At 48.3% G+C, this 21,810-nt stretch overlaps 2 protein-coding genes across 5 annotated transcripts; one reads left to right on the forward strand and one right to left on the reverse strand.

Annotated features, from left to right (window-relative positions):
- The first annotated feature begins 2,771 nt into the window (after positions 1 to 2,771).
- On the forward strand, positions 2,772 to 7,033 carry Sprn (shadow of prion protein). 3 transcript variants are annotated; one of them, XR_015440419.1, is made up of 3 exons: positions 2,806 to 2,963; positions 3,822 to 6,623; positions 6,711 to 7,033. XR_015440419.1 is itself a non-coding variant. In XM_004838673.3 (2 exons), the coding sequence occupies exon 2, from the start codon at positions 3,837 to 3,839 to the stop codon at positions 4,287 to 4,289; it is 453 nt and encodes a 150-aa protein (XP_004838730.2). In that variant the 5' UTR covers positions 2,772 to 2,958; positions 3,822 to 3,836; the 3' UTR covers positions 4,290 to 7,033. The 3 variants fall into 3 exon arrangements, 2 of the variants coding, with proteins under 2 accessions (XP_004838730.2, XP_004838731.2); XM_004838673.3 differs by having other exon boundaries at positions 2,772 to 2,958; positions 3,822 to 7,033; XM_004838674.3 differs by having other exon boundaries at positions 2,797 to 2,963; positions 3,822 to 7,033.
- A 140-nt stretch (positions 7,034 to 7,173) lies between these two features.
- On the reverse strand, positions 7,174 to 20,086 carry Mtg1 (mitochondrial ribosome associated GTPase 1). 2 transcript variants are annotated; one of them, XM_087185131.1, is made up of 11 exons: positions 19,882 to 20,086; positions 19,183 to 19,249; positions 17,663 to 17,765; positions 15,920 to 15,997; positions 14,937 to 14,993; positions 14,608 to 14,698; positions 12,781 to 12,842; positions 12,212 to 12,308; positions 11,722 to 11,803; positions 8,396 to 8,508; positions 7,174 to 7,843 (listed from the first exon to the last, which is right to left on the reverse strand). In XM_087185131.1, exons 1-11 carry the CDS (start codon positions 19,988 to 19,990, stop codon positions 7,704 to 7,706), a joined length of 999 nt encoding a protein of 332 aa, XP_087041257.1. In that variant the 5' UTR covers positions 19,991 to 20,086; the 3' UTR covers positions 7,174 to 7,703. The 2 variants fall into 2 exon arrangements, with proteins under 2 accessions (XP_087041257.1, XP_087041256.1); XM_087185130.1 differs by having other exon boundaries at positions 15,920 to 16,000.
- Positions 20,087 to 21,810: the final 1,724 nt, after the last annotated feature.

Here is a 21,810-nt window from a genome sequence, read left to right on the forward strand (position 1 = left end):
AGAAATAAAAGGAATAACAATAGGAAATGAAGAAGTCAAATTGTCATTATTTGCAGATGACATGATATTTTACATAGAAGACCACAAGAACTCCACCAAAATTCTTCTAGACTTAATAACCAAATTCAGTAAAGTAGCTGGATACAAGGTCAACACACAAAAATCTATAGCTTTCCTCTACACGAACAACAGACTCACTGAGAGAGAAATAGGGCAAATAATTCCTTTCACAATAGCATCCAAAAACCTGAAATACCTAGGAATCAACCTAACAAAAGAAATCAAAGACCTCTTCTCTGAAAACAATAGCACTTTGAAAAAAGAGATTGAAGGGAAGATCAGAAAATGGAAAGACATCCCTTGCTCCTGGGTAGGAAGGATCAACATAGTGAAAATGGCCATACTTCCAAAATTGCTGTACAGATTCAATGCAATCCCAATTGAAATCCCAGCAGCATACTTCATGGACCTTGAGAAAACAACCCAAAACTTCATTTGGAACAAGAAGAGACTCAGAATAGCAAAAGCAATTCTAGGTAACAGAGACATGGCAGGGGGTATTACAACTCCCAACTTGAAACTATACTACAAAGCTACTGTGATAAAAACAGCATGGGACTGGCAAAGAAATAGACCAGAGGACCAGTGGAACAGATTAGAAGATGCAGAAACAACTCCAGACACACTCAGCCACCTCATCTTTGACAAAGGAGCCAAACACCCTCGCTGGAGGAAGATAGCCTCTTTAATAAATGGTGCTGGAGAAATTGGGTTTCAACTTGCCAAAGACTAAAACTAGACCTATATCTCTCACCATACACTAAACTAAAATCAGAATGGATTAAAGATCTAAATATAAAAACAGAAATACTGAACCGGCTAGAACAGAGGCTAGGTAGAACTCTTGAAGGCATTGGGGTAGGAAAAGACTTTATGAACAAAACCTCAGTTGCCCGTGAGCTAGCACAATCAACAAGTAGGATCTCTTCTTACTAAAAAGCTTCTGCACAGCAAGAAAAACCACTAGCAGTGTGAAGAGACAACTCACAATGTGGGAAAAAATTTTCACCAGCGATCCCTCAGACAAAGGTCTACTATCTCGAATCTATAAAGAACTTAAAAAAATCAGACCTCCCAAATGTAAGGACCCAATCCAAAAATGGGCATCTAAAATGAACAGACATTTCTCACACAAAGAAGTAGAAATGGCAAATAAACATGAAAAAATGTTCAACATCACTGATCATTCGAGAGATGCAAATGAAAACAATGCTGAGATTCCACCTCACTCCAGAAAGAATGGCTGCTATCAGGAAATCAACCAATAACAAATGCTGGTGGGGCTGTGGGGAAAGAGGAACCCTGCTCCACTGCTGGTGGGAGTGTAGACTGGTGCAACCACTGTGGAAATCAGTATGGAGATACCTCAAAGAACTCTGACTGGAAGTTCCATTTGACCCAGCTATTCCCCTGCTGGGGATCTTCCCCAAAGAATTAAAAGAATCATACCACCATGATATATGAGCACCCATGTTCATAGCAGCACAGTTTGTAATAGCTAAAACTTGGAAACAGTCCAAATGCCCATCAACTGGAGACTGGATAAAGAAAATGTGGGGATTTTTTTATAAAATGGAGTACTATTCAGCCATAAAAAATGAGAAATTAGAGACACTGTTAAATGGATGCACATTGAGGCAATACTCTTAAGTGAAATAAATAGGACACACATGTGTAAATACCAGATAGTTTCTCTAGTGTGAGAAACTGAAAGTGTAAATAAGGACTAAAAGGTATAATGTGAAATAGGAAGAAAAGGGGCAAAGGGGAAGGGGAAGTGGGAGGGGTAGGGGTAGGGGAAAGGAAAGAAGGGAATGGAATTAATATGAGAAAATGGAAAAAAGGAAACAAAGTCTTTGTAAATAGGGAGGGATGGAGGGGTTGAAGGGAGGGCAGGGGAAGGGGGAAAATAAGAACCAAGAGAGTATGTAAAGGTGCAAATTTCCAATGATGAATGTCATTATATTGTACACCTAAAATGTATCAATAAAAGGATATACAAAAAAAATAAAGTGTCTTTTTTTCATTAAACTTTGTTCCTCTAATTTATTTCTTATAATCCTGGAGTGCTGCTTGGACAACAGAGCAGTAGTGTTCCTCCCCCAGATGCAACAATAGCAAAACTGCCTCAAAAAAACAAAAACAACAACAAAGCAGAGAGAGAGAGACAGACAGACAGACATCCCGGAGCATTTCCAAACGTGGTCCCTATTCTAGCCCAGCAGGACCTGGGAAGCAGCTCAGTCTAGGGCAGTAAGGATTCATCTTGCTGTGGAGCGGCAGCTCAGAGGAATGCCTGCCAGGGTTCTGAATCGTGATCACTGTATAAATAGTAGCATCACCTTAAGATTCCCAGTTCATCCCAGTGTCCACAAGGAAGTCCCTCAGGAAGAGGGGCTACTAAGAGTAAGACTTAGGACCCTGGGGCCCTGGACAGGCGACATGCCTCTCCACCTGGAACATTCTGTAGTCCCTGTGGCTAGGAGATCCACCTGCTTAGGGATGAGGGTGGGGGGGGGGGGGCAGTTGAGGAGGGGGCACGGGGAGGCCATGAGGACTGACCCCCAGCCTGATGTGCACGCATTAGGAGCGTGGGTAACAGGGACGAGTGGGGCTTCTTTTGGGCAAGTGAAACCAGATGGGGCTGGTGGGGGAGGCAGGATGGAATAGGGAGGGCGGGATGCAGCAAGGATAGGGGCCGGGCCAGAGAGGGGCTGCGGGCTCCTCCCTCCGTCACCAGGGCTGAGCCCGGGCGCTGCCTGCCCCAGTCCCCCGGTGGAGGCCTCGCACCACCCAGCCACACCCGACCTTTTCCGGCAGTCTCGGCCTCCGCCCATCCTCCCGAGCAGGACCCCTGGAGCGGCACCTGGGCCCGGGTTCCAACCGAGGCCCGCGGCGGTAAGGTCTGCAGTGGGATCCCCAGCGGGAGGCTGGGGCGGAGGACGTCCCGGAGGACGTCCCGGAGGACCGAGCTGCCACCCGACCTGCTGGTCCCTTCTGGCCCCTTTCCGATCAGGGTCCCCTCCAGGCTGCTGGACCATGCGGCTGGGGGTCAGTGGAGGGCCGGGCGGGAGAGAAAAAGGATCTTCCAGGCGTTGTCCGGCCCTGCCGGGGCGGGGCTGCAGAGTATCCAAGGCGCATGTGCATCCTTTGCGCAGCCCCGAGCCCTGAACCCTGGCCCTGACTCCGGCCCCTCTCCCATTCCGCACCGCCCTGGCAAGGGAGAGGGCCCCTGGGCGTCTCGGATGCCAAGCCCGATCTGGGTATTTGGGACCTTCGGTCGAACAAAGCGTCCTCCAAACAACGACCACCATCCCGCAGCGTGGCCAGCCCGTCCAGAGACCCTTGTGCAGAGACCAAGACAGGAAGCCCTTCCCCCAGGCCTGAGTGCCCCCCCACCACAGGAGTTCATCGTCCCCTATTCACCTCCCACCCCACCCCAGGCGCAGCCAGGTGTTCCCAGCCCCACGCCTTGCCCGGGCCTAAGTCATCAAATACCCTCCTCCCCCAGCTCATCCTTGGCGGCAAGCTGTCCCCCAAGATGCAGGGTCCTCCTTGTTCGCCTGAGTGTTGAGCTCCCAGGTCCCCACAATAGCTGAGGCTCAATCTGCCCTCGGGACTTGATCCTCCAGTGCCCTGGTCCTGTATCCCCTCCCCCAGGCCTTTATGCCCCTGCCACCAGGCCCTGAACCCTCTTTCCCCAGGCCCTTAGCATTCACCTTTTTCCAGAAGCTGAAGTCTCCCCCACCCTCTTCCAACAGGCTTTGCCCGTGAAGATGAACTGGATGGCTGCGACATGCTGGGCTTTGCTGCTGACCGCGGCCTTCCTCTGTGACAGCAGCACAGCCAAGGGTGGGCGTGGAGGGGCCAGGGGCAGTGCCCGCGGAGGGCTGCGCGGTAGTGCACGTGGGTCCTCAAGGGTGCGGGTGAGGCCTGCACCTCGCTACAGCGCTGCAGGCTCATCCCTGCGCGTGGCAGCTGCAGGAGCAGCCGCAGGGGCGGCCGCAGGGGCTGCCGCTGGTGTGGTGGCAGGCTCCGGCTGGAGAAGGGCCACAGGGCTAGGTGAACACAGCCTGGAGGACGAGGACGGAGTGTCCGGTGGCAACGGGACTGGCAGGGGCGTCTACAGCTACTGGACCTGGACTTCAGGCGTTGGTCCCACGCAGGCCACGCCCCTCTGTCTGCTGCTAGGAAGCGCCCTTGGCACCCTGGAGCTGCAGTGGCCCTAGGCCCGGCTGGGCTAGGGGTCAGACCCAGCCCCTAGCCTGCACCATCCCTGCAGGCCCCTCAGGTCCACCCATCCCACAGCTCGGAGTGCCCCTTCTGCTGCCCATCGTCCTCGAGCCTTGAGGGCTACCTGGGTGATTCCCACCAGAGGGGGCAGCAGCTGCAGCCTCTCCTACCTGTGGACATGCTGTCTACCCTTCCCTGCTCAGCTTGTCTCTACCTGTCCATCTCTCACCCTACAAGGGGACCAAGGCCCCCCACCCAGAGGCAGGCAGCCTGTGGCTGTGCACTGTGCAGATTGCCCTCTACTCCCCAGCACCACCCACAGGGAGGTACCAAGACCAAGTATTTGGGCCACTTATGCCCACTGCCTGCACTGGACATTATAGTGTGGACGGGACGATGCTGACCAACAGGCAGAGGCCACCCTCAGATGGGCCCGGTTCTGCCATTGAGGACTCATACCCAAGGGCCTCCCACAGAAGCAGCTGGAATGGACCAAAGGATCTCAGGATTTGAAGAAGAGAACACTCAGGCTACAATGTGAGAAATGTCAGGTACTAACCACCTACCCAGCGCAGGTCCTGAGGATTTTACAGCCCAGGAATGTTCCACGAAGGAAAGCCATCCATCCCAGGAATGCCTAACATGGTTCTCATGGCTCCTGGAACATGTCCTGTGAGGCCAAGGCAGCATCCCCCTCTTCTTGGCAGATTCCCCAGAAGACCTTCTGCCAGGGAAAGGTCTCCTTAGAGCCACTTGGTTTTAAGATCACTGGACTCCTAGGACTGGGGCGGGGGGTGGGGGGGAGCCATCCAAGAGCATTCCATTCCTTTGAAATTTAGGTGCACATTTGAGGAGAGCAACTGCCAATTGCCACTAGAAAGCCCTCACTGTGCACAGGCCAAGCTACAAGGTTCCCGCCTTTCTGATGGGCAGCAGCATCTCCCAGTGGTCAGATGTTACCTTGGAAACCACTAGACCTGGCTGAAGTAGAGGGGCCTAAGTGAGGGTGTGGTACTAGTGACAGCTGATGTTCTACTCAACAAATTGAGTAAGAGGCAACAGTTCATCAGACCCATGGCTACCTGTGGTCGTAAAGGCTGACTGCGCAGGGAGGACCAGCCCCCAGTAAGTACAGCCAGGTGCCTATGTCCCTCCAAGATGACCTAGTACAGTCTGGCCACTCAGGGATATCCTGAGCTGCCACCCAGAGCAGCCTCAAGGAGACACTAGGCAGTCCTAAAAATGATTTGCCTTTAGTTCCCACACACCTAGTGCATAGACTGGCCCCTTCTTTCTCCAGGGCTCACCAACAAAGTGCTTGTGAACCCAGCTCAGGGGGATGCTGGATCTGCCAAGTTCTCTAGCTCTGGTCATACAACCAACTACCCAGGCTGGATTGATTTTTCACTTTTTTGGTACCAGGGTACAAACTTGGGACCCTATGCTTTTGAGCCAGGTGGTGGCACCACTGAGCTAAATCCCCAGCCCTGGATTGACTCTTCCAGGCCTCTGGTGCCCCTCAATGCTCTTTTGAGACCCTCGTCTGCAGCTGGACTGCCCTGGGACCCATCCCCATCCCCATCCCCATCCCCTGGGCCAAGGGACATAAGGGTTCAACCAGTGGCATAGTGCTGAGACCAGCACCTTCCCTGCTGCCACATGGCCATGGGTTAGCCTACTGATTAGGGTGCAGGCTTCAAGGCTATTGGAAAAACTCTGGGCCAAGCTTTTAGGTTGAGGAGAGCAGTAAGTCAAAAGACAGGGCTCCCTGCAGCCTCTTGTCCACACTGCCATTGCTCTCAGGGCACAACCAGCCTTGATGCTCTTCTGTCCTGTCAAGACCAAGCTCGATGTCACCAAGACGACCAACATGCCAAGGTCTAGCCTGCCTAGAGGCCTCAAAGGCAGATGAGCACCTTTTCCATTGAGTCTCAAAGACCCATCACAGCCCGTTGGCTTCTCAGATACCCACCAGGATGGGCTATACTAGATCAGACCCTCACATATCACAGAACACCGTGAGCATCACAATGTTCCAGAGGCAATGGAAACATCTCTCTATGATGCTTATGTTGCACATGAACCTGACTTCTTGAGTACATTTAGCATTTCGCACAGTCACAAATCTTTGAACAGCCCACCTGCCCATGAGGGTCAGCAGGAAGCAGAGTGCTGAGGGGCAATCTCAGGACATGTGAATCACACAAGGAAGCTGTCTGAGAAGGCACCAGTGGAAGGCCAGCTGCACACAGCAAAGAGAAGGCTGGCCAGGTGCCGTGGCCCTGGCAGGCACTCAAGTAGCTATAAATGGCCAGGCCACCACTGGACAGGTGAGGCTGGAGGTACTGACCAGGTCCAACCCCACCCAGCCCAAGAGCACCTCTTGTCTGCCCAACCTAACCCTCTCTTCTTTCTAGAAGGCAGCTGCAACAGCAACACTTCCTGAAACCTGCAGGTGTTAACGATGACCATGATGCTGGGACAGGCCCTTGGCACCTCCTCTGGTCCCCTCTGAAGCAGAATGCCATGCCACTGTCCCATTGGCTATGAGGTGCTGCCCACACTGCAACCCTCTGGCTTATGCACAGCTGAGCTGTGATCCAGCAGCCTGCCATGGAGCAGGGACCCTGGAGCACTGAGGGGACATGCAGTCCCTGGGTTCCACTACTCCCAACCCCTTGTCCATGTTTGTGTGCACATTTGATAGTGAAGTGACTGTAAAATAAATCCTCTACTGGCAGCAAGGCTCTTCCTCATTGCAGGGTTATAGGGCAATTGAGAGCTGCAATCCCTAAACTGCCCATTCCCAGCTTCCAATGGTGAGAGGGGCTTTAATACATGGGCCTAAGTTACTATGGGTATACAATGAAAGGGCCAACAAGAAATAGAACTTTTTATTTTTTGTTTTTGTTTTCAGACAGGGTCTTGCTATGTAGTTCAGGCTGGCCTTGAACTCACTATGGAGCCCAGGCTCACCTCAAACTCCTGGCAATCCTAAATCTGGGATTACAGGTGTGCACCACCACACCCAGCTATTTTAATCTTAATTTTTTTTTTTTTTTTTTGGTACTGGGGATTGAACTCTGGTCCTTGCGCTTGTGCAGCAGGCGGCAAACCACTGAGCTAAATCCCTAGCCCTAATCTTAATTTTTTAAACCTTAAATTACAGCTTTAACTCCTCTCAGACAGCACTAGGTTTTCCCTGAAAGATGCTGAGCAGGAGCCTTCTCACAGGGCCAGGCACCAAGGACTGCTTGGGACCCCACAGCCTACTGCCCATCATGAGGCTGGCTGCGATGGGCAGGACAGCACAGAATATCCTCTGGAATAGGGATCTGAGTCATGCTGACCAACACAGGCACGTCTGACCAGCTGCATAACGTCTGGAGGCCACACTCCTTCCAGCAAATTCAGGGGTCTATGTCAGCAGGGAGGCAGCCCTGCAAGATGTCACGGTCTATCATCATTGGGCCCAGCAGCCCACTTCGAAAGGTCCGGAGGAAGTCACGGGCTGCTGCAGAGTAATTGGGCTGGACAACATTCACATCACCTAGGGAAAGGAGAGTCTGGTAAGGAAGGCACCTCCAAGAAGATGGCCCAGACCTGTGAGACCCTAAGGTGGGCATAACTGAAGTCTGAAGAACGCGCATATTCAGAAGGAAAACAGATTCCAGGCACATTCCTGTCTTGCCCGCAGGAGGCTGACAGTGCTCAGCTACCTGGTCAGCCTAGGCAACTTAATGAGACTTTATCTAAAAATAAAAACGTTTAAAGGGCTGAGAGTGTAGTTTATTGGTAGAGCACTTGCCTAGCATGCATAAAGCCCTGGATTCAAAACTCAGTACCTCAAAAAAACACCATCATGTCTACCTAGCATTGCCAAGGTATGGGGGAAAAGGGCTAGTCTCACCCTCTAAATCCTGGACTATTACTTCCTCCCTCTCTAGAAACTTCCATAGCTCCCCTTCTGAGCCCCAAACCCAGGACAGTTACCAGCATGTTCCCCTCCATGTCTCCCTTCTCCCTCCCTCCTCTAGGGGTGGCTAATGGGCCTACCAGGTGACAGGGTGAGAACCCCATGTGGCCCAAAAGTGTCACTCACCTGTGCCTGTGAGCACCTTCACCTTCCGCGTTTTCCTCAGCCGCACAGCTATGGTCTTCAGCACACACTCTATGTCATCACTAGCGCCATTCAGGCCATAGTGCTGCACATACCTGCACACAGTCCACGGCCCCCAGTCAAACTTCTGAGAGGCACCATGCCTGAGAGACTCCCACCAACACACATCCCAGAGTGGCCAGCTGCTAGGACTCCTGAAAGAGTCAGACTATTTCCAAATAACTCAGTGTCCTTGTACCAAATCTCAAGAATTCTTACAGGAAGCCAGATGTGGTGGTGCATACCTATAATCCAGCACTCAGGAAGCCAAGGCAGGAAGATGGCTGTGACTTTGAGGCCAGCTGGGCTACATAGTGAGACCTTGCCTCCAAAAATCAGAAAAAAAAAAAAAAAAAAAAAGAATTCTTACAGAAAAGAAAGTAGAAGGGCTAGGGATTTAGCTCAGTGGTGCTGCCATCTGCTTTGTAAGCACAAGGTCCTGAGTTCAATCCCCAGTACCAAAAAAGAAAAAAGGAGAGACTCATCACTCAACAAGGTAAAATTCATAAAGCTTGCACCTAATCCAAAATGAACAGGCCTGCAAAGCAGGAGGCCAAAACAAAGAGGAAGAGCTAGATCTGATCCACAGATGTTAAAATAAACAGACCCAACATCAACTCAGCAATTAACAACCACATTTTACATGGTTACAGAGCTGAGACATGGATGATATGAAAAAAGGTCTAAACCAAAATTCTAGAGGTGAGAACTCTAAGGAACAATGATATGAGATGATTAGACACTATAAAGACCACTGACAGACTCAGACCAGGAAAGAGGAATCTCAGTTGTGCACAAGGCCAAGTGGCCTGGCATCCAGGGACTCAAGCCCTAGGGAACAGAATGGGGGCAAAAGAAACACCAAAAACATATGGTTCAAAATTATCCACGGGCCAGGGATTTAGCTCAGTGGTGCTGCCACCTGTCTCGCAAGCCCAAGGTCCTGAATTCGATCCCCAGTACCAAAAAAAAAAATTAGCCAAATGTGATAAAAACCACAAGGCTAGGGCCAGGGATTTAGCTCAGTGGTTCCACCGCCTGCCTTACAAGCGCAAGGACTCGAGTTCGATCCCCGGTACCAAAAAAAACACACCATTTAAAGTAGCATCAAAATTACAAGTTAAACTTTACAAAAGATATAAAAGACCTAGATTTTGAAAATTAAAAACTAAATAATTTGGGAAAGATACTGTCCTCATGGGATACTCAATAATGTTATAATATTAAGCTCCCCCTCATCCTCACTATAAATTCAATGGAATCTGCTACTCCCCCAAGAAAAGAAGGGATTTGGCAGGGAGGAGTACTAGGGATCAAACCAAGGACTCTACACTTTGCTAAGCCAAAGCTCTATCACTGAGCTACACCCTCAGCCCTAAAAGCAGGAAGTTTTGTAGAAACTGACCATCTGTTGTAAAATTCATGTAAAGGTCCTACTGCAGCCAAAGGAACAGCTACCTAGACAGTCAAACAGAGCAACAGGAGAACATGGGCATATGCAGTGACACTGATTTCCCACAAAGATGCAAGGACAACTAGTGGAGAAAAGAATACTCAGCCGGTCACGGTGGCGTGTGCCTGTAATCCCAGCATTCATGAGGCTGAGGCAGGAGGATGGCTGAGAGTTTGAGGCCAGCCTGGGCTGCATAGTGAGTTCAAGGCCAGGCTGAACTACATGGCAAGACCCTGTCTCAAAAAACCAAAGGAAAAAGATGTTTCTTGAGCAATTGATTATCTATGTTCAAAAACATAAATTCATAGTTTGTACCACATACAAAAAGCATATATATGCATATCAAAAAAGGATTGTATATCTAAGTGTAAAATCTGAAGTACAGGCTGGGGATTTAGCTCAATGGTTCCGGCGCCTGCCTCGAAAGTGCAAAGTCCCAAGTTTGATCCCCGGTACCAAAAAAAAAAAAAAAAAAAAAATCTGAAGTACAGTACCAGTCTTCATGAAGAAAACAGAAGAAAAAACCTCATGACCTTGGTTTAGGCAAATTTTTAGATATGACAACAACAGCACTACCTATAAAGTATCTAGTTACTAAACTGGACTTTACAAAAACTAAGAACAACCACCCTTCAATTGACAATATTAAGAGGAAGAAAAGACAAGACATACTCAGAGAAAACACTTACAATCCTTTATCTCTGATTAAGGACTTGCATCCAGAATATATAAAGAACTAAAACTTGGGGCCGGGGATTTAGCTCAGTGGCACCACGCCTGCCTTGTAAGGGCAAGGTCCTGAGTTCACTCCTCAGTACAAAAAAAAAACTCCTAAAACTTAAATTAAGAAAAAAGGGGCCAGAGATGTAGCTCAGTGGTAGGGAGTATGCTTAGCACAATGAGCTTCAGAGTTCAATCCCTAGCACTAAAAGCAAAACAAAAGAAAACAAGAAATGAAATAAAATTAGAAAAAAGAAACAACTAAGTTTTTAGAAATGGAAACAAAGATTTGAAGAGACATTTCCCCAGAGAAGATACACAGGTGCGCATGAACAGAGGCTTAGCATCATTTGTCATACAAGACACCAACAACTGTTAGGCTGCATTTAGACTGGGCACACCAAGTGTTGATGAGGACATAGAGAAACCAGAACTCTCATTCGCTGCCAGCTGGTATACAAAACAGTACAACTACTTTGGAAAATAGCACAGTGGTTTCTTAAAAAGTTAAAACATTCATCTACTATGTGGCCCAGCCATTGCTCTCCTGAAGAAAAATGAAAGTTCGTTTGACATAAAGATTTGTACAATGAGTTCTTCCCAGCAGCTTTATTTTTAATAGCCAAAGTCTGCCAACAACCCACTGTCCAACCACAGATGAAAAGGATGAACAAACTGCAGTATGTCTAAGCAATGAACAACTACTCATCAATGACAAGGAATGAGCCACCAATACATACAACAGCATGGATGAATCTCAAAACAATCAGACTTGGACAGAAAAGCCAGATGAGAGGATACATAATGTAGAATTCCTCTGATACGAAATTCTAGAAAATGAAAACTCGCACAGCAGATAGCTGCCTGAGCACAAGGAGGAGCATGAAAGGGCAAGTACAACACAAGAGACAAGGTGATGGGAATGTCCATTTGGTTGATTATGTGAGTCTCTGATGTATTCATTATCAAACTTGGCAAATGATATGCTTTTCATAATATGTAGAATATTATAATACCTTAATGGTATATTTATCAAACCCTACTTGGCTAGGATAAGTGAGCAGGGGGCACCCACCCCAAAATCACTGCCACTCACTTGAACATACGGTGCCGGTTGAGGGTGTAGAGGAGGTAGTCAGCCATGGTCTCCTCCCCAACCAGGTGATCCAACACTGTTCCTAAAAGACAGGCAGCAGAGCACAGCACATGAGACAGCTGGCATCTGCACCGCTGCCAAGCTTGCAACACTCCCAGTCTTGGCCCAAAAACCTTGTTGCTAAGGAGACTCCCTGAAGGGTAGCACTAGGCTGGTGTTCCTCCTGCCTGGAATGTGCCTTGGTCATGTAGCCTGACCTCTCTGCCCATATCTGTCAAATATGGGAGCAAAGGCCACTTTCACAAGACAGAGCTAGACCAGAACACACACGCTATGAGCCATTCTAGCTCCCTCACTTAGCTGAGAGAAGTGTCTGGCAGCAACCAGGGAAAAGGCAGTAACAATTCTGATCTGCCTAAGGACCATACCCAGCTCAGCAGTGGAGCCCTAAAGGTGGGACTGAGGGACACCCACGCCAGCCACAGCTCACCACACAGGGCCAGTTTCAAGCCTGTCTCCACACTTCCAATCTGAGGAGCCAGCACCCCAGGTGTGTCCAACAGGAACATCAGTGGCCGCTCAGATACCTGTGCAAGTAGAAGACACCAACAGATCCTGATAGCAGCCTCCCACCCAGCTGGCCCCAGGGGAGCTTCTCACACCAGGCTTCTGGATAAATAGGGGCCCTCCCCAGAGGCTCTAAGGGTGCCCTGTAAACAAACCAACCCCCACAGAGTCATCATTTTCACCAAGCACTAGTACTGCTACAACTTCATTTGGAGACTAAAGAAAAGCACCAGGTCCTGCAGAGAACCAAAGGGAAAACATGGAGAGTGGGTTCCATTCAGCTGTCTGACCCAGACCCTGACATATGATGGGAAACACGGCCACCTTCTCCACAGATTTTTGTAAGAACACAGCAGTCCCTGGCATGGGATCACCAAAGGAAAGAAGACAAGGATGGCTGGAAGCAAGGGCCACTAGCGGGCTCAGCAGGGCCAGGCATGGAGCTTGCAGAGCTCTGGGTGGAGCACCAGACATGGCCACCAAGAACCCTACCTGAATTCTGGATGTCACAGCTCTGGTGATCCCAGGCTCACCACCCACTCTGGCAGCTTTTCCTGCAGGACAGAAATAGACCATCAAATGTTCATTAACGCACAGCTATAGAACACAGAATGAAACATACATGTGTGACTAACACATCTGGAAAACGAATGGAAACTCCAAAGGTTATCATCGTCCCATGTTCAGCTCTGAACAGCTCTGGGGAGGCGCACTTTTCAAAAACTCAGGCACAGAGGCCAAGAGGCTCAACAAATGGCCAAACCTCACCCTGTAGCCCCAGGCCCCTCCCTCCTATACTCACCTGCCTCCCGGCACTGCCCACAACAGGCCTGACCAGCCGGGCCTGGGCTCTGAATGCTGTGGCTGCTCAGTGAGGGACCCAGCTCAAGAAGACTCCCCTTGAGATTCCCCAGCCCACTTCCAAACCAACTCAAGAGTAAAGGGATAGAAGAGTCTGTCACAGATGAACAAGAGATGGTACAGATGCATAGAGAGGGACTCCGCCTTAAAAAGGAAGTAATCCTGACACAGCTCCAACATGGACGAACCTGAGGGCACTGTACTCAGTGAAGACACCAATCACAAAATGACAAATATGATACAATCCCACTAACTGACATTGTTGGAGTGGCCAAACGTAGAATAGGGGTTCCCAGGGGCTACAGGAAGAAACAGGACTGCTGTCTATGCTTAGAGTTACAGTTTGAAGTAATGAAAAAATCCGAGAACAAACAGCGGGGATGGCTGCACAACATTGTGAATGCACTTAATGCCACTGAATTTAAAAAATGCTGAGGTGTGGTTCGATGCCAGAGCACTTGTCTAGCGTTCACAGGCTCTGGGTGGGATCCCCAGCATTGTATTTTAAAAAATGACACTGTTAAAGGAAAATAAACTTTAAAAAATAGAAGACTAAGCTGAGCATGGTGGGGTACACACCTGTAATCCCAGCACTCTGGGAGTCTGAGGCAGAAGGATCACAAATTCAAGCCCAGCCTGGTTGACTGAGCAAATCCTATCTCAAAATGAAGAGAAAAAAAATTTTTTTAAATGGCTGGGTGCTCAGTGCAAAGGCCCTGAGTTCAATCCTCAACGTCGCTTTTAAAAAAAAGATGACTATAATACCAAAAGTAATGATTCAATATGACTTAAAGCTCTCAGCCTTTACATTGTGAAGAACTTTCTTAATAAACATTGTATTGTTAATATGAAAAAACCCCAGAGATTTGGCACTGAACTTTATAACGCATAAGAAAAAGGCCCCACTGAGTGAGTGTTATGGGCCATGTTTTGAATTGATACCTAAGAATAAACAGGTGCCAAGTGGCTGAGGGCTCACAAAAGCAGTTCCAACACGAGTTTAGAAAACCACCAGGTGTGGTGATGCACACCTATAGTCCCAGCACTTGGGAGGCAGAGGCACGACCCTGGGCTACAGAGTGAGTTCAAATACATAGCAAGACCCTGTCTCAGAATAAAAATTTTAAAAAGAGCTGAGGATGTGGCTCAGTGAAAAAGCACTTACCTAGCATATGCAAGGTTCTGGATTCAATCCCCAGTACCACAAAAAAAAAAAAAAAAAGAGAGAGAGAGAGAAAGAAAAAGAAGAAGAAAAGGGGAAGAAGGAAGGAAGGAAACAAGTATAAAATGTATAAGGAACGGATATCTCGTAGCCCTCAGTCGTACCCTTAACTGTCCTTTTGGCAGAAAAGAACATGAGAGATATAAGGACTGTGTCAGAGCAAGAGAGCTGGCCATGCTCTGCAGTTCTATCTCCTCTGACAAGGGCAGAGCTCAGCAGTCCAGCTCCAGGTATACCTGTCTTAAGGTGCTGTCTCCTCAGGGAGTTGATGAGGGAGGACTTGCCCACATTGGGGATACCAACCACCATGATACAGTACTCCATGTTCTGCAAAGGCAAGAAAAGAGGCTCAAACCCACAGCCCAGGGAAAGGGGAGGGCAGGGCAGAGGTTTTGCCAACTGATAGGGCTGGCCCAACCCTTCTCACAAAACAGAGGACAATAGATAAGCTTCCCTGCTGGGACAAAGCACCCTGTCCTCTGCACTGTGGCAGCCTTGGAAGGGTCAACAGGAGGGGCAGGTGACTCCAAAACCCACCTCCCAGCTCTGGGCCCTACCAACCAACCTCTGCTCGGTGGTAACGATAGCTGCTCCCAACTAGCTCAGTGATCTTCGGGATGATCTGCAACCAACCAGCCACACATTCTAGTCAAATCACCTCTCACCAGCCCACTTCCTGCCACCTCCAAATACCAGGATTAAGTGTTTTGTTTCCCTTTCCATTCATCAGTTAAGAGAACAAAGACTTCAGACTTCACTCATGAGCTGATACAGATGTGTGGCTCTCCATAATTTCTGAAGGCAACATACTTCAGCATCCAGTCCAAATGAACTGTGGCTGACCAGAGCTTGTCCATTCATGGACAAGCAAGATAGTTCCCCCAAGGTGCTTTTGAGACAGCTGTGATTGTAACTACCTTCTACAAAAACATGTATCAACCCATGAAGTCCAACCAAATACAACAGGAAATGGCTGGGTGTGGTGGTGCACACCTGTAATCCCAGCAGTTGGGAGGCTGAGGCAGGAGGATTCCCCTGAGTTCGAGGCCAGCCTGGGCTACAATAGTGAGTTCAAGGCCAGCCTGAACTACATAGTGAGACCCTGACTCAAAAAAAAAAGGGAAAAATAAGTTACTGCACTGTCTAAAAGCCTCTTACTACTTATCACTCAAGAATGATTTTGTGCTCCTTCAAAATTCATCTCAGGGGGGCCAGGGATTTAGCTCAGTGGTTCCACCACCTGCTTCACAAGCGCAAGGTCCTGAGTTCGATCCTCGGTACAAAAAAAAAATTCATCTCAGGGGGCTGGGGATGTAGCTCAGCGTTGCAGCACCTGCCTGGCAAACTCAAGGCCCTGGGTTTGATTCTCAGTACCAAAAAAAAAGTCATCTCAGGCTGTGAACATCAAGCACAAGAAACAGCTTAATTCAAGAGGCCCTGCATCCCTGAGTAACAAAAGCCAATTCTAGGATCTTCTCCAAAACTCTGCTTATTGTAAAACAATGTATTTGAAGCAGAAACATCACATGTAAACAGAAAACGGCCTACCTGCTTGATGTTTTCATCCTTTATACAGTTGGTAAAAATGATATTTTTTAGGCCTTCTCCTTCTAAGTGATGTATAATCTTCTGAAAGACACATTCCCATTTAAAATACTAAATGAAAATATGAATAGTGTGAAATAATAAACTTTGAGGATATGAGCTCAAAGGAACACTCTGTCAGAAGCATTCACTGCTCAGAGTCAGCAAAGCTCCAAAGAGGCAAGCAAGGAGCATACACCAGCACAAAGGGGAATCCAGGCTTTGAGGGCAGCCTGACACCCCACTGGCCCCAGGGAGGAAAAGAGGGAAGGGCCTCAGAACAAGCACATAACAGGGATGTAGAAGCTTCTTTTGTTAAAAAGCACTGACATTTCTCTTGGGCCTGCAGATATCCAATGGGTTACTAAAAGCAGGATAAAAGCTTGGTATCTCTAAATTTATTTTGTATCTGTCTCCTTTGCTATTAAAGTTTGGGTCATATTCCTGCTGAGTGACCCATATGCACAAATTCATTAATCATTTAAGGAATGTCTGTCTAAAAACTGGTAATGCAAAGCTGATTAGTCTTTAATTTACCTAACTTCTCCCATGGTGACCCACCAGTCTGAGAAAGCTAGTATTGAAATAACAGAAACAATCAATCACTAATCAGACTCAGGTCTCAACTAGTAAAAGTACCTGAAATTGTGTGTGATGATAAATAACTACAACTGTAAATGCAGTGAAAACCACAAACATCATGTCTGAGAGGCCTGCCTCATCTTGAACTGCCAGAGGGTTAAAATAATCAGCTCAGCAAGCCTGCGAAGCAGCTGAGCTATCCTTGGCGAAATGCCTTCACTTCCTGATAAAGAACTTTGGTATTTAAAGTTTCCTGAAAATCAGTGGAGGAGTCTAGTGCTTGGGATTTAGGTAACTAGAATGTGCCTCTGTCAGCTAAGAAACCAGAAGGTATTATTCCTCCTAAACAAAGAAATTTCTCCAGCATTAACAACTTTTTAAAATATGACTTGAATTCAAAGACTTTAATATCTCTTTGCAAAGAACTTCTGACAGCAGAGCATGAAAATCATAGACAACATCTCAAAACAACATTTGCAGATTCCACGTTTGTTTTATCTTTGGGGCATATCCCACAGGTCATCTGTGCCTGATTCTACCTGACTCTTGTGAAACACTTTAGCTATATTGGGACTTTCCCACTCCCAGGCCTTCCACTCCAGATCAGAGGGTGTCCAGAAAGCAGCCAGCAGAAGAAAACGAGGTCAAGCTGGCAAGTGTGGACACCTGGGGAACTGCAGCCATCACAGGAGATCTCTAGGCCAGACCAGTGCTGTGTGGGGCTGCAGACATTAGTCTCATGCAGCTTTTCAAACTCAAATTAATCAAAGCTAAGTAAATGTGAAAGTCAGTTCCTCCGGTGCAGTGGCCACATGTGACCAGAGGCTACGATGTGAATAGAGTATCCATCATCTCAGAAAAGGCCATTGGACAGCATGGCTGTGGCATCACTCAGGCTCCAGTGGAACAACGACCACTTTTTACAGGAAATGTGACCATTTTGAGCATTTGGATCACAAGTTAATGTGCAAGGGAAGCATGCCATTCTGAAACCAGACTGGAATACTCCTGCAAAACCAAGAGTTGTTCCTGAAGTACAGGCTGGCTAAGGGAGTTAATATGGCACTCTTCTCTGTCAGCAACTCCTGTTGAACTACTACAGGCATCTGCAGAGAAGGCCCTTACCTGCTGCTCTGTGAGATCTGCCAAGTCCATCTTGTTGAGGACAAGCAGGTGAGGCTTCAGTCCAAGAGTCTCCTGAAATAGAGGATTTCGACCTGAAAGTGGGATGTGGCAACATTAAGGCAAAATTCCTCCAAAACTTTACCAATAGATTCAGTTATTTTGGCCTTGTTGACATTGGTCAGGAGCTAAAGGCAGAGGAAGCCCCATCTCAAAATAAAAGCAACCAGCCCAGCCCATCTTCCATCTTCCCACCTGAAAAGCTACAAAGCTGACCCAGATTCTGTCCTTCCAGCTAGGGAAACACTTTACCTTCTGCCACTGCCAGGCCAGCCAGTCAGGCAGAGCAGTGGCTGTCACGTGGCTTCCCAAATAGAATGATGGCACTAAGAACAAAATCAAAGTTCAGAGAAGGTTTTTATAACTAAGTCACTAGTTACCTGGATATAGAAGTTTTAAATGAATGATATGGTCACTCAAGAAAAAGTGACTACCATGAAGTTCTAACTAGAATATCTTCAAGCACTACTCTCCCTCTGAGACCACTAAGGACTCTTGGATGGCCACCACTAGGGGGCCAGCAGCTGTAGTCACTGGTGGGCAAGTCACTTTTTCCCCCATAGAACCATCACAGAAGATGCTGCCTCCTTACTACCGTCCTAACCAAGGGGCCCCAGGACTGATGTGGGTTCCCATCTCATGTGACACTGACATAGCAGGCAGGGGCTTATCTTCACTTCCTGAGCCTTCAGCCCTCCTGGTTCTACAACAGTCCCAAAACATGTCCAGTCTATCCACCCGGTTAGGCCATAATCTCCCACCCAAAGCTAACTTCCTTCAAGCTAACCAATCATGTATCTATCTACAAGCCTTCAAACTCCTCTCCTAGCTTGTTACAGAGGCCACTATCCAGCACAGGGCACTCACTCTTCCTGCCTAGATATGGCAGGACAGAATGTTCCAGAGGCCAAAGGAGAAAACTCCTCTTATCACACACTAAACAATAACTACAGATTTTATTTTTTTTAATAATCAGTCATATAATTGCCAACAAAAACTTTTGACCACCAGATGTCAAATCAACAAATACATCTTTACCGTGTACAGAAAAGAACCTCTCAGCAACATTTTTTCCCCCTATAATTCCAACAAGCCTTTGAAAATAGTCCCTCAGCCTGTACTATTTCCAGACTCCTGGCAGTGGAAGGGCAGTAACATTTAATCTCAGGTTTCGTATCCCACCTGAGAATTCTATTGCTGAAGCACACTAGAAAACCTGGGGAAGCCAGGAAGAGGCTGAGACAGACGATGTATCAATGGAGAGTGTTAAAAAAGCATGTGGCCTGGACCCCATGCCAGATTCTGGTCAAGTGTTTAAAAGCCTCCCTGGTAATTATAAGGTGTAATAAAGACTGCAGGCCACTGATGTGACATGTTATGGTGCTCGCACTGTAAGCAGCTCACTGGACTTAAACCAGGAATGTTTCCTGCTGGCTCCTGCTCATCCTACACCATGAAAGGATATTCGGGAGTCATGGACCTCGATGATACAGTCCACCAGCTTCAGACTACTCTGCATCTTCTTCAGCCCTGGAAAACAGAAGGGTACTAAGGGACGTGCAGAAGGGCAGATTTAAGCTGGCAAATCCAAAAGCAATCTAAAATACATCAGACTGAAGCACACTTAAGCCTTGCCAAAGGGGCAGCAGCATGTTAAGCCAGGTCCTAACACGACCCTGGATGACTCTGAGAAAACACTCCATTTCTATGGGTTTTGCGTCTCCGATATGCAACAGATTAGGCCCTTGATAGTGTGTGGACATGATGAATAGGTATCGACCTCATCCTCTCGCCAGGTACACAAACAAAAGCAGCACAGCTCTAGCTCCAAGGTTGCAGCTGGCCCGCCCATGGACCCCAGCTCAACTTGGCCAGGGGTGGCAGCAATCGGATGCGCAGGGCCGCACCATGCTAGCTGTTCTCTTGGAGCCAAATGTTGACGTATCAACAACAGGAAGCCCCTAAATATGCTGAGGCAGGAGGAAAAATGGATTCGAGAAATCTAAAGGTGCTGGGACAACAGTAGAGACACTGCGACGGTGGCTCCCACCGCTACTCTAAATGGCCTTAGAGTAAGGGCACGCAGCACCTGAGGCTGGGGAGGCCGCGCAGGGAGGACGATGGGGGATGAGGGCCGGACCAAGCATCGCGCTAGACCTCACCCTTGGCCATGTGGCCTGGGAACCAGCGCGCCACGTCGCGGCCGTGTAAGGGAAAGCACTCGCGCCAGGCGGCCACAGCAGCGCACAAGGAGCGCGGAAACAGCCGCATGGCAACACGTCCCGGAAGCGTTCCGCAGTCCAGCCTCTTTCGGGCGCTCGATCAGTCCCAGCGGTTCCGGCGCTCCACAACTACGTTGCTGCGCGCGCGCATAACGCTGCCTTGGCGTGGGGCGGGGGAACCGGAGTGAGGCGGAGCCCCGGGTTGGCGGTGTCTAGGTGGGCGGGGCGGGACTAGAGCCAATCCGGACCTGTGAGATCAGTCCCTTCTCAGGGTCCCTAGGTTTTATGGAGTTTTAAAAAAATAATCCGGAGATTAATCAACATGTTAAATCTTAAAAGTCCTGGGGCTGGGGGGTGTAGCTTAGTAGTATAACACATTACTGTCATGAGACTCTCAGCCTTCTACTCCTCCCACGCAGGAAGAATAGCGTGGGGCTGTCTCTTTAGAAACAGAAAAGTCTCCCAAAGAAACATGGATTGATGAAACTAAAAATGTCAACAATAAAAACCTTTACCCTTGAAGGAAGCTGAATTATTTCATAGTCTTAGTATCATAAATTACAATAAAACCCTACTGGATTTCTCCCACATATTGGTGACCAGTCTCGTGATACATGGCAGAAAGCACTCTATAGATCCCAGATAGATGACATCAGCTTTTATGGGGAGACTCTAGGAGGTGGCAATTTGAACCTAGACCTGAAGGATGAGAAGAAAGGAGACCAGCAGAGTTGGGCTGGATTGCTGGGCCAAGGTGTAAGCCTAGCAGTTTTGGAGATAAATGTGCCAGACTGAAAGCAACCCTCTGAGGCCCTTCCTTCCAGCATTAGGAACCAGAACCCAGAGCCTAGCCCCAGATGGGGCAAGAAACAGACTACCCTGCAGGGGAGAGACCAGTGCCCTCCAGCAGCCCCACAGAGTGTGGAGGTAGAGTGCAGGCCTCTCTGAGCTCCCTCACCTCCCTTTGGAGTGCCATCCTCCAGCGGCACCCACTTCCCTTCCATCCTCAGCACGCAAAGAGAAACATTTAAACTCTCATGGTAGCTGTGGCACGGTCAATTACTAAGCCCAAGTGTTCTGTGTCTTCTGCAGTGAAAATTTTACAGAAAGCTAAGTTAGATAGAGATTAACAGGCAGTCAGACGGGTGATTCCTTGAGGGAGCAGTGCAGAAGATGAGAACACATTGAGACACAATGACCAGGTCTGCATGCCAATCTAAGAAATAAACAAAGATTATACTGTAATTAGCAATACCCGGTCTGTAAGTCCAGATAGGCATCAGACACCTAGGTGGGTGACCAGAACATCCAGACCAATCCTTGCATCCCTTCCTGTCCCTTTCTAAAATAATTCCTTTGTTAATGTTAGAAGTCATAGGGAAGCAAATGTTAATGATGACTGCCATTACACTTGCTTTGTGCCTCACTTCCCTTTTGGATCAATATTACCTAAGCAGCTATACTTGTAATCCTACAGGTTGACTGTAGTTTGACCCACGTTGTACCCAAATTGTGACTTTGCTGTATATTACCCCTAACAAAGGGCCTCAGTGGCCACCCCATTCAAGACCCCTCCTAGAAATCCAGGAGCTATTCTCTATTTCCAATAAAACACTAACTTCTTCCTTTGGTTCTCAACTTCATTCCTCAGCACATTTGACATCTATGAGGTCGGGAGTTATTTTTCTCCTGTATCAGAAAAAGGAACAACATGGTCTAGTCCCTAGATCTACTGTGAGGATGCACTGATACCAAAGAGAATACCAGGAGACCCACCCAACACGCCCTGCTCCCCAGTAGGCTCACCATGCCAGCCCCAATACCATCCAGCTTCCCAGGGCTACCCCGCTGGGCCTGCTCAACCTGCCT

The sequence above is a fragment of the Heterocephalus glaber genome, unplaced genomic scaffold (genome assembly GCF_053883595.1).
Source record: "Heterocephalus glaber isolate CG9 unplaced genomic scaffold, H.glaber_assembly_v1.0 deba00001497, whole genome shotgun sequence".
Lineage (NCBI taxonomy): Eukaryota > Metazoa > Chordata > Mammalia > Rodentia > Bathyergidae > Heterocephalus > Heterocephalus glaber.